Raw genomic sequence first — 23,483 nt, forward strand, 5'->3', positions numbered from 1 at the left:
AGGAGAAACATGTGCCACTAATGCCGCCATTGTCGCCATCCAATCAACATTAAATGGGGATAGTTTGTAGAGGGTCTCCCAATCATCATCATGTAAAGTTTCAAAACATTTCGCCAAGTAGCTTCAAAGACGATTTTTGAATTGGCTAATCAGAATCAAAGATTGCCTCTGGCGGTCATGTTTTAGTATCCAATCGAAGTTGCTCCCCCCAATCAACATTAAATGAGGATTGTTTGTAGACGGTCTCGAAATCTCCAATCTTGTAAAGTTTCAAAGCTTTTCGCCGTGTAGCTTGAGTTTTTTTTTAAAATTTGGCCATATCTTTCGTCCAATGGGAACTTATTTAAATTGGTTGTAGAGAACTTTCCATACACCATTCCTACCAAGTTTGGTGAGAAATGGCTATCCATTATTCCAGAACAGAAGATGAAAATTTGAAATTTCGATGACGAAGGACGCTAAGTATTGGTAATAGCTCACATTGCCTTTCAGGCCGGTTGAGATATTAAAGGGTGTTTGGGTTCATTTATTTTTAAACATATACCAAGTCATTTGCCTCGCCAGCTATTGTCACTGTTTCTTTTTGATTTGTTTTTATCTATTGCGTATTTTCTGTAAATAATAGAAAAGAGGACGTATCTGTTAAATGTATTCACAATTTACATCTACATAGAATCGGGAATACTCAGAGTTTGCCCTACTGTACGGACATTTGTGCATTGTTGAAGGGTCGTGTAAGTAACCTCTAGTTGTCCATTACGGTGAACTTATAATTTTCGGATGCCGTTTCATTAACGCATTTCCACATGTCTCTGGTGATAAGAGTTAATTATTAGAACAAAAATTATTTTTGGTGTTAGATAACGGTATGCGAGCTTCAATATCTGTTCTTTCACATGGCATCAACAGATACAAATCGCTTGTTAGATAATTAAGAATTCAATACATATTTTGTAAGTACTTGCAAGTGATCGATGAAGTACATTTTGCTTAAAGTGTGGCAGAGTTTTTTTCTAAAAAAAAAAAGGTCCTTCATCACCTACTTTCTTATCAGTTGACTATATAACAGTAATTCAATGAAAACAAAAATTGAGCATCTAATAAGAAGAACTACGATAAATAATCAATAGCATTATTTTATTTTGATAGATGTACCAATGAACCATATTTGGCAGCACATGCTTTAAAATGGTAATAGGGTTTCATAAGATATGAAAGTTTGTGATAAAACTACGTGGTATATAGTTAGGCAATAAAAAATCCTGATTATATAAAAAGTATACATAATGTAAATATCAATCAAATAACAATGTAAAACTCAAAATATGATGGAAAATTTCTTACCATTTAATGTGTATGAAATGTTACAAAATGGAACAAAATATTATTTAAAACATTAGTTCTAATTAAATTAATAAAAAAAAAACAAATATACATATAATCACGCAAATTCATGTATATTTATATATATATATCACAAAATTAACAGTTCAATGAATAAGAGTATCAAAAATATTGACTTAATGAACACTTTTGTGAGACATAAAAATGGAAATCCCCTATTCTCACATATTTCCAAATTAATCAGTCCTTTTACAACACGATATTTAACTCCTTTTTTAGCATGATATGTACAAGAGACAGTTGGTAGACAAACGTTTATGTTGGTAGAGGAATATGGTAGCCTGGAGGATAGGCGCCTTGTCGTCTATTGCCAAAACATTTAGTAATGAATTCAATAGTGTTTCTCACTGTCGTTTCGACATCTTGTTCTGAACCAAGGCTAGGATTCACTTCCGCAACGTCAATTACCGATAAACGACCTGTGAATGTAAAGTGATAATACAATTTTCAGTAACATAGATAATAATGCCACTGAAGTGGCCACTGAAAGTTGACCTGTATTAGGCATTGAAATCCTCCACCAAAAAAAATCAGTAAAAACACATATAACATTTAATAACAAAGTAGATCCATTGCACTTGTTTTTTCATTGAGTTTAAATTTGGTTTGATTTGATTGATTGGTTTTTAACGCCACTTTCAACACTATTGTGCTATTTCGTGGCGGTCAGTTTTTATCGGTGGAGGAAGCCGGAGTGCCTGGAGAGAACAACCGACCTTTGGAAGTTTAAATTTGGAGAACACTCTCAACGTTAACATACCCAGGAAAATAAGGATTTTCTTAGTTACTATTCTATCATCTATCAAATAAAGTATATTCTCTTTGAGACTGTTAAGCAATTATGTGAAAATATATAATCTTGATGGTATGATACAAGTGTGGACACAGACTTGTGTTGTCTGATGGGCGATTTTTTACAATATGATAGAAGGATGATGGAAATGCTCCATGGAATGATAGAATCTTTATTCTCACTCATTTCTGATGGTGTATGTTTATTCCTACATGACTATCTACATATTCGATTTTTTTCCCTCTCATTTCTGTAATGTGTAATACACCAAAGGAGTAGGTCCAGTAAGACCCCTTTTTGGCCCGAAAATATAGCAGTTTTACAAAATTGTTAAAATGTAAACTTTTAGCTATTTATTGGAAAGTAGAATACTTCTGTTACATAAATATGGGCTGTTTTTTACAATACAATGCACATGTATCGGATACTAGCATCATTAAGTCATGCTAAATTACTAAAATCTTCACAATTTTAGCATTTGAGTTAATTTTTAGACGGTTTCCGTCTTAAATGGAAGTGGCCGCATTTGTGTTCATTCTTAATATTTACATGTTAGTTGTATTTGATGATAATACATAACATATATAAAGGTTGAGGGTGAACACGGATGCGGCCACTTTCATTTTAGACAAAAACCATCTGAAAAGTGACATATTATGGCATATTTGATAGATTTTTAATATTTTAGCTTGAATTTGAGCGTCTTAATTGACTAAACCAGTTCAAATCTTTCACTCAATCTAATCGAATTTACTAAAGTAGACACTTAAGTGTTTAAAAAGTGTCTAAAATCTTTCATCAGATGAACCTTAAGTTTAAGGCCAAAATCGGCCCTTACCGGACCTACTCCTTTCTAATTACCTGTATCTGCTACTTCCTCTGCAATATATAAACCTTCTCTGAGTGACAGCCCACCTAATACTGGTGTTCCTGTGCTAGGTGCAAGAGATGGATCCAATGAATCAACATCAAAACTTAAATGTATTGGACGTTTTCCTCTGGAAAAAAGAGAGACGCAGATATTAAAATTTGTTAGAGGTTTAATATGTAGAGATGTGCATACTTAATTGAAAAATATAGCTATGGAAGATGATTTGTACATGGCTAATATGCTAATGCTATAATAATAGCTTATAAATCATTGCATTGCAGGCTTAAATTTATAATCAGATTCATACATGTTTATCATCAATTATCAAAAACAAAAATTTGTAAAACATCAGAAAAATAACTAATTTTGAAATCACTTACATATATATACAAGGATACATTTTATGCAAAATGGTATTAATATAAATATCTATTGTAAACGGAAAGAAGCTGTGGTATTATTTCCAATGAAAGTCCACAAGATCAGAATGTCAATATTTACACGTCTTATTTGACTTGATAATTTTCAAAGAAAAACTGTCTGTTTTTTTAACTTTTGATTTTCCTTAACATTTTGTATGTGTTAAAGCCATTTTGTCAGTTATAAAAATTAGATACAAAGCAACTTGACAATAATAACATTGCAAATAACTGATTTCTACATGTCACCATAGACCTTCAACAATGTGCATAAATCCACATCGTAGTGTAAAACGCATACAATGAGAAACTCGATTAAATAAAAACAGCAAATGATGAAATTAAATTCAGTTACTTTTGCAAAGATTATTTAGAATGTGGTGTGGAAAAGTCTTTGTTAATCTATTTTTATAACTAAAACGTATATATTGAATGTACTTACTCTGGATCTATGGCCTTTAATGCACGTGTCATAACTTCGTTAATACCATATTTGTCTACCTCTTGCATAGAGAATGCTGTGATTCCAAGTTTTTCAATGATATATCTACACACAAAATTGTATTTTTGTTAATTCATTTAATATATTCTGCAACTTTATTGAACTGTCATAAATAAAAAATGAAAAGTAAAGTAACACTTATACTGATGTATGAGACTTTGTCTTTGAATAAAAGTGACAAAATATTTAAAAAAAATCAAAAATTTGGATCTGTAGAAATGCAATAGGAAGGCTTTATAGGTTTTCTTCAAACTTATTAAAACATATCTTATTTACCACGTTCAAAGAGCTATCCTGAAAGTTCTGGAAATTTTTTAAGTTCAAAGTTTTTTTGTCTTTGTTTTGTTTTTTGTCTTGTTTTTTGTCTTGTTTTTTTTTTGGGGGGGAGGGGGGTGGGGGTGAATTCAGAACATAAATGATATGATATGATTAAATCTTAGTTAACGCTAACAGCGTATAACAAGCATTGTAAGAGTTGAAAATAATAAACATACAAACCTTTCTCCAGGATCTACATCACGGAGTCCTATGTATGCTATATCTTTTGCTGTCAGACTGATAATAGAATAAGGAAAAATGAAAGCACAAACGAAATTACACATTAGAACTACCTAAGATTCTGTTCTACTACTTTCTAGCAGTTTGCTTAAAATGAAACTAGTTAATAGAATTAAAACAGAAATAAATTATACAACAATTTTGAAAGGGGCAGCAAGGCAACGTTATGAGTGAGACTTGTAAAAAGTGTATGCATCAACCATGAATGTAGCTCCATAAAGCCCTCACCCCCACAAATTCCGCCTCTGACGTTGAACGAAATCATATTAGCCCAGTAAATTGATTGGATAAAAACTTTCGATAATAATATGTATGTTTATATTCACGAAATGCAAAAACACACTACACACATCTTTGTTGCTTTTTATTGTTTTGTTCTTATAGTATATAATCTAAAGACGGATACGTTGAGGTATAACGTAATAAGTTTCCAATGTACAAGTGGATACTGTCCTGTCGAGATCCCTCATCTCTTCTGAAAACCAACGAAACAAAAAGAAATTTTAATGTAACATAACCACTAAAACAAAGACCCCAAATAAACAGAATATTTCAATAACATCGTGCAGTCCATCAAAGTCAAAGCAAGACAACCTTATCCAGATATACTATATACAAAACATGCAGAAAGTAAGACGACACGGATACCATCAATAATGTAATATGACGTCCGTTACCAAAGTGTTGATTCGGGTATTACTTACCATGGTTTGACAAATTCAAACCCTGGAATCTTAGGTAAATACGGATCTAATTCCTTAACAAGAAAGGACAAAGGCATTCCATGCATATTTCCACTTCCTGATGTCAAAGGTGTATTTATATCAGCATGCGCATCAATCCACAAAACGACTTGGTCAGGCTGAACCTGGTGCTGTCCATATATAGTACCTATAGCCATACTATGATCTCCACCCAATGCCAAACACGTTCGGCCAGATTTAACAACTTCGCTAACTTTGTCTGCAATCTGCAAGATTTTTCAGAATACATGCTTAGAAAATACAAAATTTATCTACATTATAGTTACAATATTCATGTATATGAAACAAAGTGTTTAATTCGCAATAAAACAAAACAAAAATAATTGATACCAATGAGTTAACGAAGACAAAAGAAGGCGAAAAGTATGCACAAAAAATGTAACAATTAAGATCTTTAATATTCATTTTATATGTAGCTTTATATTATAATTAAAAATTACCATCTTCGATGCATGTCCAACAGTTTTTGGATTTTTTGCTACCCCTGTTTGTCCTTCTTTATCATCACTGAAGTCTAACGGCAGATCTCCATAATCAAGGACATCATGACCGATTGAAGTCAAAGTTTTCAGAAGACCCCCTTTTCGAAGTGCTCCAGGTCCCTTTTCTGTTCCATCTCGTTGCTGAAACAAATACTTGTATTTAAAAGAAATCACCTAATGTACAAGATACACATTGATAACAGACTATGATAGTTCTATCATTTACTAAAATGGGGATGATTTTTTTAAATCAGCAACAAAAAGTATGACATATTGAAATATTGATCGCTGATTGCTAAGCATCTTCATACATATTTAATTCTAGACATGGGTGTCGAACAGGAAAAGTGGTAGATAGTTTTGAGAGTTATCGAAAAACAATGGCGTATTGTAACGGTCAGAAGTTATTAACACAGATTTCAGAAAAAAACAAAATAAATGGGGAATGTGTCCATGGGACACAGGTGATGCCCCCGCTTGCATATAACATTATAAAGGGACATAACTCAAAAACCGTAGTAGTGACGCTACCCAAATTTGTACTTGATCAGAGTTTTGTGGTAATAAGCATTGTGTATAAGTTTCATACCATTTGGTTGAGGCAAACTTAAGAAAGAGAACGGAAACGAAAAATTCAGCAATTTTTCCATTTGTAAAGGGGCATAAATCTAGAACTATAAAAGTGACACCACCAAAATTCAAATTCGATGTGTGTTTTGTAGTAATAGGCATTGTGTATAAGATTCATAACATTTTGTTGTGGCAAACTTAAGTTACAGAACGGAAACGAAAAATTCAGCGATTTTTCGATTTATAAAGGGCATAACTCTAGAACGGTAAAAGTGACGCCATCAAAATTCAAATTTGATCTGTGTTTTGTGGTAATTAGCATTGTGTATAAGTTTAATAACATTTGGTTGAGGCAAACTAAAGTTAGGCAACGGCGGGGGCATAAAATTCCGGGTTCTTGGTCGTGCAGGTAGAATATAATGGAAAAGAAATTTCATGGTACATTAATTCATGATACGAATTTCCTACAAGCTCTAGAAAAAAAACGAAAGTAGAGGAACGGCACATTTATTGGTGTAAAAATATATTGTATGACATTTCCCGATATTATCAGATTATTACATAGCATTTTTCATATCAGATGTATTATCAGCCCTCGGTAAATATTAGCCCTCGATACCAGTATTGTAAAAATTATTGACACTGACGAAGGCTATTTGTTCAGCCAACATATTTGTCAACACGATTTTATAACATCGTCTTCGTATATTACCATCTTATATTAGTACCGTTGCGCAAATCTCTAGACTTTATACATATATACCTTCTGTATTTTTGTTATACGTTTTCACTCGACTTATTCAACACCCTCCGAACTTTCAATGATAGAACGGCATATTACGACTGGATAATTCAGATCACAAATGATTATTCAATCGGATTGAAACAGTGTTGTTCAAAACTTCATATCCATAATTTATGAGAAAAAACTAATAACAAAAAGGAGCACGAAATATTCATCGTTCAAAGCATATGTCTGTTCAAATGAAGTGCACCCCTGGAATTCAGAACAACCCTGCCAAAGCTCAATGTTTACATGCACAAGTGGGTGTTCCAAACCTCCAGAATAACATCCAATCAAATTTTAAAAGTATAATGTATACAGGTTTAACTCCGCCTTTCTATATTGTTTGCAGATGTCAATCTTTAATTACAATGCTTGAGCAAAAGTTTAAACAAACAAAGCAAGCAAGCAAGCCAACCAAAGTCTCACTCTACAATCATTGTAAAATTAGCTCTCATTAAACCATGAATGACAGGGGCGTGCACTTCATCTGATCACAGAAATTTAAAAAAAAAGATGAAAAAAAAAGATACATTATTGATATTTTATCTTATTGTTACTGTATTAGACTAGTCTACTGCTATAATTCATTAAAATATATATTGTTCATTAACTTGTGAAACGTATTGCGTTTATTGTGGTCGCTTAGCGTTTCCGTCAGTGGACTGTTTTCATCTATTTGGCATACTATATCATGTGTATATACGATAGTTATTGCATCATCTCTCTTGGCCTTACGTGAAAAATAAGTTTCCTTTGTCTGAGACTACTGAGGCCTGTTTCTGTTTTTCAAATAAATCCCATTTTCCGGTGAATTCATTCGTGTGATCGACTATTTTGAAGAACATTTGTTACTGAGTTCTTTTTATATCCCCACTCCGAAAGGAGGGGTATACTGGTTTCCTCCTGTCTCTCCGTCCGTTCGTCCGTCAAATAAAAGTGTTGTTTATCTATGGAACTCAAACTTTTGTAGCAAGCTTCTTATGGGCACGACATACAGTGTGATGCATTTTCACATTCATTGCTCATCAGCTTCCTGTTTACTGAATACATGTACTTATAATTATCTTTACAGATAATAATCATGTATATGAAATTTATATCACGTTTTTCTCAGTAACTAAAGATTAGAACAAACTAATTTTGGTATCATCATCCTGTATTATGCGTTTTCACATGCGTTGCTAATCAACTTCCTGTTTTTTATAGAAGGGGTATCATATGTGAGTAATAATTTACAGATTAACTTGTTTAGTTGGTTTTGTTATTAACCAGCTTCGAAAGATAGAAATACTAGTTTTCTTTCATCCGTCCGTAGTTCATTTATGTCGCATTTTTTTCAGCAAGTGATCTAAAACCAGAACTTTTTGAAATTTTGCACCGATGTAAGAATTTGTTGCTAAAACCTTTGTTTTTTTTTACTTTCGGGACAAAAAAGGGTTTTCTTTTATATAAAAGATAAATAAATCATTTTAAATACTAGTATTTGTTAATTTTGAAATGTATAATAGTGACAGCGGGAACTAATTAAGACATCCGAAATTGGTAACCGTCGACGCCGTCTGTCTAAAAAATGGCTTTAACGATATACATGGATCAGATACATGTATCTAGTAAAGGAAGATGTGGTATGTGTGGTCTATGTGGTTAGTTTGTCCGAATATGATGTCTTCTATTTATGTCTGAAATACCTCCAGAATGCACCATTTTGTGTCTGGTGAAAAAACAAATTCTGGTGGGGGTGGGGGCAACCCCCATACCTCGTTCTTTATTTAGACGTGCACATTATATAAACCACGCTACGCCCCTGAATGAGCGACAATAGTAATTGGAGAATTCCATTTTGAATGTGGGAACCTCAATTTTGAAAGTTAAGGTTCGAAAAGTAAAAAAAAGAATCCTTTCAACAACTACAAATTATCCGCAGTGAGAAATGTTTAATAAATAAATAAATTCTTCTCTTTTTTATTCTTTGTTGGAAGAATAAAGAGTATTAAAATAGATAAACAGTTTGAAGATCAAACCATTAATTCTTTATAATAACACTTCTAGATAAATGTTTTGATAATATATTACATTTACAGTATTTTGTATAATCGGAGCATGGTATCTGAAATTTTTCCAGAAAAAAATGTGTATTTTTTTTTTCTAATTGTGAAACTATTCAAATTGTTCAATCACTTTAAGGTCATATTTCGGGGGGAATCTATTGACTTTAACATCTCTTGATCAAATTTCAACTGAACTATTTGTTTATGGCCTTTATATCTATGGCTATACTTTGGGGTTTCCTTCTGGAAAGAGCTACAGCATTTTTAACTAATTGTTAAAGCCATAGTTTTTGTAGTAAGTTCTCACTTCTCCAACTTGACTAATCTTTATCCTTGAATGCCATTATCTAAACAATTTGTTTTATATTGCATTATCGGGCACATGATTAAAAAATAAAGGATACGTTTTAAGCTTTCAACTTAATAAAAGTTTATTTATAATGATATGATAAAAAAAGTATGATGTTAACTTGTCTCTCAATTATGACAACACCAGAACAAATTAGTCACATTTGTTGTTACACCAAACAAGATTTCCTCCGGACACAACAAAACAAGGATTATTGAAAAAAACAGGTTACTGACATTCAAATATTAATATTTTAAATAACTTATTTGTGAAAAACAGATATATTTATATACTATAATTTCATTCCGTGAAAAGAGGTGTTTCTTTGAAAGTAAGAAGAGTGGTGACTGAATAAGCCTTCCAGGCATTATCACTTTGTATTGTATATGGAATATATAGATATACATAGTTTTATAATTTACTTTAAATTTACTTTTCAATTTGGACTTGTAAAACATTTATTCCACCTCAAATACTCAAATCCGCGACTTATTTCTTACCTTTTTAACATTTACATAAAAAATGTTCGCACCCCTGTGAAAAAGGGGGGGGGGGGGGATTCAGATGTAGACAAAAAGTTTCTCAGGTTTTCTGAATATGTATTACCTATCATCTTACAGTTATCTTTTAAAGTATTAAATATCACCATTATTGAAACGTACTGAGAACAAGGAATAAAGAGCTGTCTGTGAAGTGCTGACAATTACTACATTTACACTATTTAAACACACAAAGAAACAATTAAGACCAATACGGGGTCTGGACCTGCGTAGTTGCATGTAATTGACTGAGGTAACATGTGTACTGAAGCATAACTGACGAAGATTATTTTCCAGAATCTCTGTTCAATTGGAAATGAATAAAGTACTTTCAGTGATTTAATGTTAAGGGACGAAAATTTTCCTTGTACAATGAATGTAAAATTTCAAAATATCGGCAAACAGGAAGTAGCTCCACAGAAGATCTAAAAATTGCGCACGCGCTACAACTGAACATCTCTAAGCTGCAGACCAAATATTAAATCATTATCTGTCATAGAGTAATAGAGCCAAGAAAACTTCGACGAAAAATTTTACGGACGGACGGGCGAAAGGAGTCGAGTTGTTACTAGACCTGCCCATGTCGTTTGCGACGCAGGTAAAAATACACGTATGGAAGCTTAAGCAAATGGATTAAACATGTCTGGTATTGGTGGTTGATGTTGTCTGTTGTACTGTCCAGTATTTTGGATGATTCCTGTTAATGTTTAAGTGATAACACATGTGTACGTTGTAATTCCAATAAATTCTAATTTGATACTGTTTTGATAAATGTCCTTTCAATGTAGAACTTAGTGAGTTCTTGTTGTTTAACGACCTACACAATAACTTACTGCTCTAAATCAAACGGTTAAGGTAGTACGGGGCCTCCCACCATCTTGCATTGTAAAATAGCAAAAATGGTCGGGTTAGGTCTTTAATGAAACATGCAAAATTTGAGACAGGAAAGTTATTCATTTGTAAGACTTTTCACTGAAATGAAACACAATATGTGATTTATCTTATTATTATGACTGTTATTACAAATACAGAATAATTTTTCTTTTGTTCTATCTTCTATTGTTTATTTTCTTAGCCATAGGAGGGGTGATAACTCAGATAGTTTAATATCATAAAGGTATGCAAAGTAAATTTATCTTTTTTTTGTTTTGAAGCAAGAAAACTAGTAGACTAACCCAGTTTCATTTTTTTTCCTGAAAGCACATATAGGAGCTATCTTCTCATATTTTGTTTTTAGTTCTATTGGGTTTTTTTCTTGTCACACACAGGTGAATTTTTCCATGTATAATCTTTACAAAATCTGACATTCTAACACATCATGTAGCTTAAAAACAGCTCCATGACCCATGTTTTATATTAAAGAAAAGAGCATGATATAAACTAAATTTTGGCATAGTAGTAAAAATGTATCGCTTTTAATGTTAAACCTCAATCTACCTTGGGGATGATATCTAAAGTTTTAAAAATATGTCAAGCGTTTGCGACACGATATCAACAGTGACAAATTAAATCTTTAATGTGACTTGGTTAGCTGTTAATTGCTGTTTGGCGTTTACCTATAATTAGTGCTAGATTGAAAAAGGTGTTATGCATTTTTCAATTAGCCATATTTTTCGATAATCAGTAACAAAAATATGACAAACACCCACACTTATTCCAGAATAATAATTTGAAATTAAATGAATAAAAATATCAGAATAATAATTTCATATGAAATGGTAACTTAGTTATTTATGAATAGGAACAACTTCTCTGCTTTCGAAAAGAAAAGTATTTAAAAAAATATCAAATAAAACAATTAGGAGAATTTATAGGTATATTATCTATTGATCAGAATTTATATAATTTTCAACTCCAAAAAAGTATAAATTAGATGTTTGTTAAATGCTGTTTGATTTTCTAGATACACAATTTTTCAGTTTCTTAAAAATAATCTCTCACCTGTCCTTTGCTAAAAGGTACACCAAATAGTCCTATTTTGGCAACTTTATCATCTGTAGGCATATTTGATTTTAATTTTGTCTGTAAAAGTCCATAAAATATTTTGTAAAAGTTGCGCAGACAGAATTATGTTCTGCATTTTATATTTGGTATTGAACCACGTGGAAGAGAGGGTGTGTGAGTTTTTAACCAATGAAATTTCAATAAATAGATAAACACATTGCCATGTATAGTATTATGATATTATAAAAGGATTTCCCTGACTTAAAAAAAACTTCTGGTGTATACAGAGTTATGCGCAAATATCAAAGGATGTTGATTTTAATCGGAAGTTCAATAGGATAATCTAATGAATAATGAAAACAATATTATTATCATTATAATTAATATTGTTATTTACACTGTCACGATCACCCAGAATCGTAAGACCATGGTTGAAGTATTGTGCGATCATAAGTGAAACCATTCGTGGCTGCACACGCGGTGTTTCTATGTAAATCTTTTTTCAACAACAGCTCTTAAATCTATTATTTAAAATAACTGAATAATGAAATTTAAAGGAAAATAAATTAAAGATAAGTCCACATAAAAATTACACGAGATTGATGATACATGTATATAGGCTAAGAAAAGACAAGTGAAGCTTCGACGAGGGATGTGATACTCATTTGAAAGTACATCGTACCAAGTCTATGAATAAACCAAGACCTGGAGTATACGCTACTTGTTTTACTTAGTCACTATGACTAAACTCAGACCTGGAGTAAACGCTACTCGTTTTACTCTTTAGATTAGCTGAAACTGAGATAAAATCTATCATATTATATTTTCATGATTTTTTCAGCTAATTAACCGTAATCAGATCCAAAATTGGTCAACAGGAACAATATTATAAGATATGTAACCACCCATTATATAAAGTCGTGACAAACGATGAAACAGATTCGTTTTATGTTAAGTTGGTCAAAGTCATCACTTCGTATGTATAAAAATACAGACGCAATCATAGGTTTTTTTTAATTTCAAAACGTTTTGCTTGTTTTACCATCTACTTTTAGTAACGACCGCCATTTAGAGTGCAATTTCGAAACACACCCGAGACAACATTAATATTTTTAAAGTTTGGATTTTTTCAGAGAAGAAAGAGAACAAAAAAAGTTAATAGACAGACCACGCACGCCAAGTGATGGCAACATCTTAAACAGGCCCTTGGACCAGCTGAGTTAAAAAGCTACATTGGTGCGATATATGTGTTCCTGAATGAAAAAACCTATTGCACGGTAATATAAGTACTAGGACTACAATAAAAAGTGCTTACCTTCCATAACTTACTGTTAGATGACAGACGTCTTGTGATCACATTTAATGGCAGTACACTAAATAGCAGCTTCCGAAAACACACCACGGTAATCTTGACAATCGATTTAACGAAGACCTTACTGCCAAAATAATAAAAAATAAAAACTCATTAAACTTCATAAAACCGTTTCTCAAACATAACGTGCATTTAAATATCTCAAGTAAATGCAAGTCGTTTGATTCATTTTTATACGCCCGTTTACGGGACGTATTATGGTATACCGTTGTCCGTCCGTCCGTCCGTCCGTCCGTCCGTCTGTCCGTCCGTCTGTCCGTCCGTCCGTCGTCAACATGTCGGACAATTAACTCAAAAACACTTTAACCAATTTGCATGAAACTTTGGTAAATTGTTTATATCTATTGACGTGAGCTCCCTTTCGATTTTTATAAATTTTAGATTTAAAGTTTCCGAGTTATGGGGTTTTATTCATTAAAAAAGGGTGATTTTCCAGTTTTCGGACAATAACTCAAAAACACTTGCACAAATTTGCTAGAAACTTTGGTGAATTGTTTATATCTATTGATGTGAGCTCCCTTTCGATTTTTATTAATTTTAGAATTTACGTTTCCGAGATATGGGGTTTTATTCATTTAAAAAAAGGGGGATTTTTCAGTTTTCGGACTATAACTCAAAAATGCTTTGAGCAGTTTTCATGAAACTTTGGTGAATTGTTTATATCTATTGACGTAAGCTCCCTTTCAAATTTAATAAATTTTAGATTTTACGTTTCAGAGTTATCTGATTTTATTCATAAAAAAAGGTTGATTTTCCAGTTTTTCGGACAATAACTCAAAAGTGCTTTGAGCAGTTTTCATGAAACTTTGGTGACTAATTTAAATCTATTAAAATAACCTCCCTTTATTTTTTTTTATAAATTTCTGATATGACATTGAGGAGTTATGGAACTTTATTCTTTATGCTCATGGCGCAGCTCTTTATTTAATGTGATAACAAATTATAACAAACAAAAAATTTTAAAGCTAAACTACTTGATTTTGAAAATTTAAAATGCTTGAAAGGGGTTCATTATGTTTTTCTTAAAATCACAAAAGTCGGCATCAGATGAACATGAGACGAAGAGCAGCAAAAAAGGTACCTTTCTTTCTTTTAAGTTGGGTTTTGTCAAGACCGTATAGAGATTTTGTGTCATGAATTGATACACAATATCTATCATTTTCCGTTATTAATTCCACCACCCAATTCATAAACTAAAAATTCAAATTGTCCCTTTCATCAAAAAAAGTTTAGTACTTTTTCTCATTTTAAGATATATTTTCTTAATCCAAAAGTTGTATTAGGATTTCGAGATATTACATTCAAATTTACTTGTGTATGGTGGAAATTGTATTGCACCTTCGTCGATTTTAAAAAAGCGTTTGATACGGTTTAGCGGATAGGTTTATGACAGAAACTCAAAGCTAATGATTTTCTCAGTTGTGAAATTGGTGTATGTCAAGGAGAAAATCTATCTCCTATTTAATTTTCATTTTTTTAATGACTTAGACATTTTCTACACTGAAAATTAAGACTAATTATGATTTCCAATTTGCACTGGTAGTAACGTCGTCATATCGGGGAGCGTTTAGTACAGTGATTTTGTCATAAGTTAGCCCTGTTGGTCATGAGTTGGTTCAGTGTTTTTGAATAACAAACAGTGATAAAATGTAAACATTTGATTTGATAAATTTCGCCTGGTAAATAGCTTTGCGTATAGCTACTATATCTGTTAATCATACCCAACTATATCAGTCCTATTCAGGACCGATAACTCTGTCGATAAATATTGTCGGGTATACAATGTTGTTGAAATCAGAGCAATTGTATTATATGTCTCTGTTGAAATGTATACAATAACAAATTTTTTTACACAAGTTTAACTTTATATCGATTTATTGAATGCCTGGATTTTGCTTAAAATATTGAATTAAAAAAATAAATAATAAAATCATATTCAATGAAATCTCGTTTAATTTTTTACGAAATAATACAAAATCCATTTAAATTAAAATTTGAATCAAAATATTTCTTTAAAATAATTATAGAAACATAAATATTAGTTTGATTATCTTTTAAAGCAAAAAGATTTTTTTTTATAATATTCATATTTTCTTTAAGTTTATTATGATACATACTTCTTCTGGTTTGACACGGGGAAGAGAAGATATTTATTTGTACAGTTATGAAAACTTTTGTATATCACAAAATTTAAACTCTGGTAATACATGTATACACTGGATGTTTAATGTCACCTGGTTGTTTTTGGTTTGCACGTCTACCTGACAATATATTGTTATGTAACATTACACCCAAAGTCAGAGTTCACCTGTTCGTCAAGTGATGGGATTTTGAAGGTATGGAATATTTATCTATAATAATTGTTGGGATTTTTTTCTCTCTTGGGACGTAAATATTTTTTTGTTCTAAAAGGAATGTATAAATATATTTCTAAAGAAAGATAAATTATACAGAAAACAGGAAAAAAACCTTTTAAAAAAAGAAGAGAAAAAATTTTATTATAAATTTTATTGTTAACTATTTTCTGGTAACAGTATATCCTGGATATCTGTCAAAATAAAATGTTCCCGTGTCACACTTAAAATAATATTTTTTAATCAATACATTTTGAAATCAATCATATCGAAATATCACCAAAGAAAATAACAGAAACATCAGAGATTCTACATGAAAATTAAATTAAATCAAGGAAAGTCTTACTATACAAATCCTCGATTTGATGCAACATTTCCATATACATCATCCACCATTTTGAAAAATCCCGAAATATTCACTTTTTTAAATCGATTTTTGACCGAAATTGCCCAGAAATTAAACTGTTTTAAATAGTATTTTTCGCCAGATATATGTTTGAATATACTTAATCGAGTTGCAAAGTTTTATTTTTATTAACGGAATTTCTTTATTTTTTATACAAGTAGACATGGGTATCGGTACATTTAGCATTGAGTCAACGGAGAAATAACGAGAAAAAGTACATGTTTTTACGATTCTCCAGTGACAGAATTTAATCAAAAATTAAACTGTTAGGACCAACATTGTTTGATAGAAATATGTTTGAATATCAAGGATTGATTTGCAAAAGTTAGAAAACGGGTCAGGTTCATGAGAAAACTAAACTTTATTGAAGCACCTATGCATTTTATATGGGGCAATATAATACAAAATGGCGGCTAGTATACGTCACAAAAGTCACGTGATGTCTGACTTAGTTGGATATGCCAAATAAGGAATCATACAGTACCAAACACAACGCTTCCGTACGACAATTTTTAACGTTGGGTTATTGTATTCCACACATATTTAAAAAAAACGTCCTTTTTCTGCGTGTAACAACACATTATTGGTTATAATTTACAATTGCTTTCAAATATTCTGAAAAAAAGATCGCCGATTTTGCAAATAATTTTTTTATTTATCAAAATTCGGTGTCATGGTTTTTGTTAAGTAATGTCATGGTTAGGTCCATGTTCGACATGGTTCAGTTCTGTAATTCATACATGTATATCATGCATATGAAATAGAATTAGTGAGATAAATGAACAAACGAATATACATGATACACTTATTATTTAAATGATTTAAGCCTATACAGTCAGGATTCTACTTCGTCAAAATTATCTCCCCATTACGCCACCTAATTTTTATAGTCGTAAAAATGGAAGCCATTGTAGTGATGACGCTCTGTCAGTTTAGCTCTTAAAAACTGATTTATTCACATAGCATCATTACGATCCTTATATGCCGTTGTATTTTAAAAGACAAATGTATCTACTAGCTATTGAGCATAATTTTAATGTACTTTTATGCATTTGGTCAACTTAAGATTATTGTCTGATCGGTTGTCAGGGGTAATTTTCGAATGTTCAAAAATATTAAAAAAAATTCTAATTATATATTTCGTGGAGGGGCAGACTAAAACTTTTCAGGGGTTGGAGACTAATTACCCTAGATGACACACACAAAAAATAAAGCTTTTTTGAAGTTATGCATATCTAAGATCCACTTGTAAAGTCTGTCGTCAAGTACTTTTAGTAAAAATTTGTTATTCGAACACACCTACTCTGTTGTTATGACCCCTTAGAAAGGTATTTCACTTGACCCATATATTTCATTTTTAGTACTGTAAATTTTTAATGTTCTTATATCAACCTTTAGCCTAAATATATAAAAATAATAGAATCTGAAGCGAGATGATGTATCAAGTATTTTTCTTTTGTACGTTTTCCAGACAGAATAGTCAACTCAGACACGCCAGAACATAAAAAAGGTGTACTCGACTTTCTCTTTTCGATGAAATTATTGCCATTTTTTTTGATTTTTTCCCAAAAACTGTCGCCGGGGCAGAGATGCAAGTTAATGCTTTAAAAAGATCAATCTATTATCTATCTTTGGAATATTTTTTTTCGGCGGAATTTATGTTTATGCACAAAAAAGATCCACATGTATTTGCACCTACCACAATCGACTGTTTTGTGAAAATTTGTCTATAATTTAAAAGTTTACAAAATATCTCGAAGCTCAATACCATAATTAAAGTAAAAACACATATATAAGATGCATAAAACTCTAAATTATGCACATTCATTAAACTTTTAAAGCCCATAGAAACAGATGTAAACAATTCAAATTTACCAATTAGGCCTTTTTTACCTTCTCTAATAAAGTGTTCGATTTCTTTTGTATAATTTCAACTGGGTTTTCGCCTGTATAGCGATATTGAAAATACATGTCTAAAACGACGACAATGATAACAGATTCAATGATACGATTTTCACTTGGAAAATGTCAAAGTTTTAAAAATGAAATTCCATATAGGTATGTTACTAATTTGCATTTCAGAGTGGAGTTCTGTTGTCAATATTATGAGATGAAAAACGAAGATTTATTTTCAATTCTGGGGCACTTTACTCTTAACCAAGGAGATCGATTTCTCCTGGTTAAATAAAAAACTACAGAGATGACAATATAAATATAAGAAGATATGGTATGATTGCCAATATTACAACTACGGTACCCACCAGAAACAAACTACGTAGATGTAAGCAACTATAGGTCGTCATTTAAACTTTAACAATGTTCAAAACCAATACAATACAGTAACTATAAAAGGTTCCGACATGACAAAATGTTAAATAATTCAATCGAGAAAACCAACGGCAAAAATAGTTACGTATTACAGCATAATAACTATAAAAAATGGATATGCCAAGGAGATGCTAAAATATTTATATTTAGCAAATGATGGTTTAGGAAAACACAGCTTGTATTTGTGTTGATTTAGATGTTGTCCGTCGGGCATCTCAGCTTTATCTTTTACCGACAGATCCAATCGTTTTAGCAAATCGAATTTTTTATCATTCCACAATAAATGAAATGATCTGTAGGGCGCATCTTGATATTGTTACGTCCCTTTCTAAAACAACACGGAGTTGAGGAAAAATCTGAAAGGTTTCAACAGACGAAGAAATTGATGAACGATTGAAATAAATTCATAAAACACATTTAAAGCTAACAAGCTGTTATTGTTGGCATTTGTTTTTGTATAGACAAATGAAAGTAGGTTCTTAATACTAACGGTATTGAAGACTTGATCACTTTGATAGACCACTAGTGTAAATACCACATGTTAAGATAGTCGGTAAGATAAATTCGTTACATAGTGTGCTAGTGACCTAAAACGATATATATGGGGTCAGTAAATTCCATATGGGGATTCGAGCTTCGCTCTCACCCATATGGAATTTACTGACCCCATATATAATATCGTATTAGGTCACTAGCACACTATGCAACTAATAATATGGTCCAATATCCAAAATATAAATACATGGTTAGATTCAGCATATCAAAGAACCCCAGGAATTCAATTTTTGATGAAATCAAACCAACTTTCATTTTGTACCCTTTGGACCTCATTGTGGACCAATTTTATAACAGGGCCCAAAATCCATAATCTAAATACAAGGTTAGATTTAGCATATCAAAGAACCCATTTATATTCAATTTTTGTTGAACTTTAATTTTGGACCCCGATTTAGACCAACTTAAAAACTGGGCCCAAAATAAAAAAAAATCTAAATACATGTTTAGATTCAGCATCTCAAAGTACCAGAAGAATTCAAGTTTTGTTTAAATCAAAGAAAGTTTATTTTTGGACCCTTTGGAACAATTTGAAAACGGGGCCCAAAATAAAAAAAATCTAAATATACATTCACGGTTATATTCGGCATATCAAAGAACCCCAAAAATTATTTTTGATGAAATCAAACAAAGATTAATTTTGGACACATTGGACCTCTATTTAGACCAATTTAAAAACGGGGCCCTAAAATCCAAAATCTGAATACACGGTTAGATTCAGCATATTAAAGAACCCCATAAAATCAAAACTTTCAATTAAACCCCATTGAAATTGGTCAAGAAATAAGTAATTTCTTTTTCTTTTTTATTTTGAATAAAAAATAAAAGAAATAGAAAAAAAAGAAATAAAAAAAAAAAAAAAATAAGCAATTAGCAATTTATACAAAGTATTAGAAAAATATTGTTTAATGCCTATTTTTCCTAAACGGTATGGACTATAACCCCCAAAATCAATCCCAACCTTCCTTTTTTGGTATGAAACCTTGTGGTTCAGTTTCATAGAGATCCATAGACTTATACTCGAGTTATAGTCTGGAAACCAGAAAATCCTTGGGTTTTTTTGCCCCTAATTCCTAAACGGTTTGGGCCATAATCCCTAAAATTAATCCCAACCTTACTTTTGAGGAATAGAACCTTGTGGCACAATTTCATAGAGATCCATACATACACTTATACAAGTTATTATCCTGAAACAAGAAAAATGCTTGTTTTTGGACCCTTATTCCTAAACAGTTAGAACAATAACCCCCAAATTCAACCCTAACCATCCGTTTGTGGTATGGAACTGTGTGGTACAATGTCATAGAGATCCATACATTTATACTTAAGTTATTGTCTGGAAACCAAATATCTTCGGACGACGACGACGACGACGACAACGTCATACCATTATACGACCGCAATAATTGTGCGGTCATATTAAAATCAAAGCTCAACAAGAGGTCTTGGAAATCAGAACTTAGATGAAAAAGTAAAATTGCAGAGCATTTAATTTTGATCTGGATTATTCAAAATTAAATTGTGCTATTCCAAGCAAAGAAAGTTTGTCTTCTTTACCAACAGTTCTTTCAAAATCAATACAACTTTGAATAATAAAGGACTTCTAAGATCCCTATATATAGATCTTTTTAATAGGCCTAATTCTACATAGATCGTTTATACTGGATTTTGATAGTAACTGACGACTTTTAACATTTTTAAATTCTTGCCCATTTTTTTAATCTTATTTAATTTCATTTGTCGACGTTAAGTGAAAGGACCCATTTACAGGTGTATTTTTTTCACTCAAAAGGTCAACATCTAAAAGTTGTTAAATCCTACTGGAAATTAAATGTCAAAGAGTCTATATCATACACTAAAAACGTTTTTTACATATTTCCATGAGCTTAAAAAATAATGCTATCCAGCTCTATATGTTGCTGTTCAAGGCATTTTGACACAAAATTGAAAATTTTACTTATTTTTGTCGAAATTTGTATCGAATGACGTCTCTAACCAAAATGAATTATTTTGTATCGGCAATACAATATTTAACTTTACTTTCAGCAGAAGTTTGGTTTTGGTTAACGATGATATTCTTATACATTTTTAGATAAATACTCAAAATTTGCCAAAATCTGTCAAATTGCGGGATTGGGCTTTCTTCATGCACTTACAATTTGGTGATCTGTTTAGAAATAAGCCATCCTATTGTTAGAGCCCTATAAAGTACACACATTAGGCTGTGATACTATACTTTAGTATATGAATTTAAGTAAAGAATGAAAGACTTTTTGAAACAGCCCGGCATGTAAATAAATTCAGTGGAATTTGGCACTACCTCTTTGCTCTGTGTAGAGATGATCAAATAACTGAAGTCGTAGTTTTCTTTTGTCACACCTATAAAAACCAATAATAAATACTTAAGTAAATTAATACTCTTTGATCGTGTCAATTTAATTTATCCACATTATAGACATGGGACGATTTAGAGCTTGACATATTGTATAGATTGTGTCCATTGTTGAGGACTAGATAGATGTCTTTTTGTTGTTTTTGTCGTTTGATTGCAGTGTAGTAAACTTCAACCGAACATCACATTTTTGTTCATATTCGGAAAATCTATAGAAATTCATGAAATTGTAATTTTTATGGGGAATTGTAAACGAAGTCGTTACTATGTTTATTCTTAACAATTTTTTGATTTGAAAAGAAAACTTATGCGTATATTAATAAAAAAAAACACACACACACACAAAAACCAAGAGTGATTTTAGCGTAATAATGGCGTTAAACAGTTTGACGTGTTAAGTTTTTGAGCCTATTTTTTTTTTATATTCGTGTTTGTGCTTTGGTTTCTCCAGCCTAGCTGGTTTGAAAGTAGGATTTATTTGAAATTTTTTTCGAACGACGCACCTCCTTCCCTCCGGCAAAAAAAAATCAAATTTAATAAAAATAACACAACAAAAAGAAACAAAACAGACATGGCTTATTTGCCACAAGAAAAGTATATGACGACGGTACGTACTGATTACTGTGTGATTTATCATTGTACTGAGTCCATCCGCACATTGGTTTGTTTTGTGAATACACATAAATGATCAGATATGGCAAATCTCTATTTTTGCATAAGGCTTGGTGGTTTAAAAGCTTACTTGTTAACACACCATTCCGAGGTCTTGATGGAGAAATTTTCTCATAGGATTCCAGGATAAAAGAACCCAAAGTTTACCGGTCTTTATCGTTTGACTCCTAATGTCGCTTATCTATACATCCCTGACATAATTGGAACCAACATTCGAAGATTTTAGGCGAAACAGAGTTCCATCCTGAATGGCAACACAATAGAATTATGTCCAATGCCTATATCAACAAGAAATGATTGTAACAGGATGCTGTTACGAAGTCTCCCAAACGAAGCTCCCATAATTCGTAATTCCCAGGGTCGCCTGACATTGGGCAACGTCCAGTGAAAATTGGTTTGGTCCAGTAAAGTTATATGCATTAGTGATGCCTGGGGACTAACCTTGTATATCATTCAAATCATCTTGGCATGACAAACCAGAATATATATGGTTTAGGGGTGGGGATCTCGACCATTTACAAGATACTAGAATATTGGGGGTGGGGAGGAACCCCTGGGGACTGGCCCTATACGTCATTCAAGTGTTCATTACATGACGAACAGGAATATATATGGTTTAGGGGTGGGGATCTAAACCATTTACAAGATATTAGAACTTTCTCAAATGGCAGGGGGTCGGGATGACCCCTGGGGACTAACCCTGTATATCATTCAAACCATCTTCGCATGACAAACCAGAATATATATGGTTTAGGGGTGGGGATCTTGACCACTTAGAAGATATTAGAACTTTCTTAAATAGCAGGGGGTGGGGTGACCCCTGGAGACTAACCCTGTATTTCATTTGATGTGCTTTATCATGACAAACCAGAATATATATGGTTTAGGGGTGGGGATCTCGACCATTTACAAGATATTAGAACTTTCTCAAATGGCAAGGGGTGGGGGTGACCGCTGGGGACTAACCCTGTATAACATTTGATGTGCTTTATCATGACAAACCAGAATATATATGGTTTAGGGTGGGGATCTCGACCATTTACAAGATATTAGAACTTTCTCAAATGGCAAGGGGTGGGGGTGACCGCTGGGGACTAACCCGGTATAACATTTGATGTGCTTTATCATGACAAACCAGAATATATATGGTTTAGGGGTGGGGATCTCAACCATTTACAAGATATTAGAACTTTTTCAAATGGCAGGGGGTCGGGATGACCCCTGGGGACTTACCCTGTATATCATTCAAATCATCTCAGTATGACAAACCAGAATATATATGGTTTAGGGGTGGGGATCTTAACCACTTTCAAGATATTAGAACTTTCTTAAATGGCAGGGGGTGGGGGTAACCCCTGGGGACTAACCCTGTAT

At 32.2% G+C, this 23,483-nt stretch overlaps 1 protein-coding gene and 1 long non-coding RNA gene across 5 annotated transcripts in view; both read right to left on the reverse strand.

The window, feature by feature from the left end:
* LOC127732737 (uncharacterized) overlaps positions 1-23,483 on the reverse strand; it is a 238,745-nt gene that overhangs the window by 142,877 nt on the left and 72,385 nt on the right. The window lies entirely within an intron of this gene.
* Positions 1,119-23,483, reverse strand: part of LOC127732726 (arginase-1-like) — a 35,376-nt gene continuing 13,011 nt past the window's right edge. For 2 of the 4 annotated variants that reach the window (XM_052241919.1, XM_052241916.1), the window contains exons 2-9: positions 13,346-13,466; positions 12,028-12,108; positions 5,752-5,934; positions 5,252-5,517; positions 4,488-4,544; positions 3,930-4,034; positions 3,059-3,195; positions 1,119-1,823 (exon numbers count right to left, since the gene is read on the reverse strand). In XM_052241919.1, the coding sequence (XP_052097879.1) occupies positions 1,660-1,823; positions 3,059-3,195; positions 3,930-4,034; positions 4,488-4,544; positions 5,252-5,517; positions 5,752-5,934; positions 12,028-12,090 (975 nt within the window). In that variant the 5' untranslated portion in view covers positions 12,091-12,108; positions 13,346-13,466 and the 3' untranslated portion in view covers positions 1,119-1,659. Of the gene's footprint in view, positions 1,824-3,058; positions 3,196-3,929; positions 4,035-4,487; positions 4,545-5,251; positions 5,518-5,751; positions 5,935-12,027; positions 12,109-13,345; positions 13,467-21,365; positions 21,425-23,483 lie in introns of all 4 variants that reach the window. The other 2 variants (XM_052241918.1, XM_052241917.1) reach the window with 2 other exon arrangements.

Source organism: Mytilus californianus, unplaced genomic scaffold (assembly GCF_021869535.1).
Source record: "Mytilus californianus isolate M0D057914Y unplaced genomic scaffold, xbMytCali1.0.p SCAF_26, whole genome shotgun sequence".
NCBI lineage: Eukaryota > Metazoa > Mollusca > Bivalvia > Mytilida > Mytilidae > Mytilus > Mytilus californianus.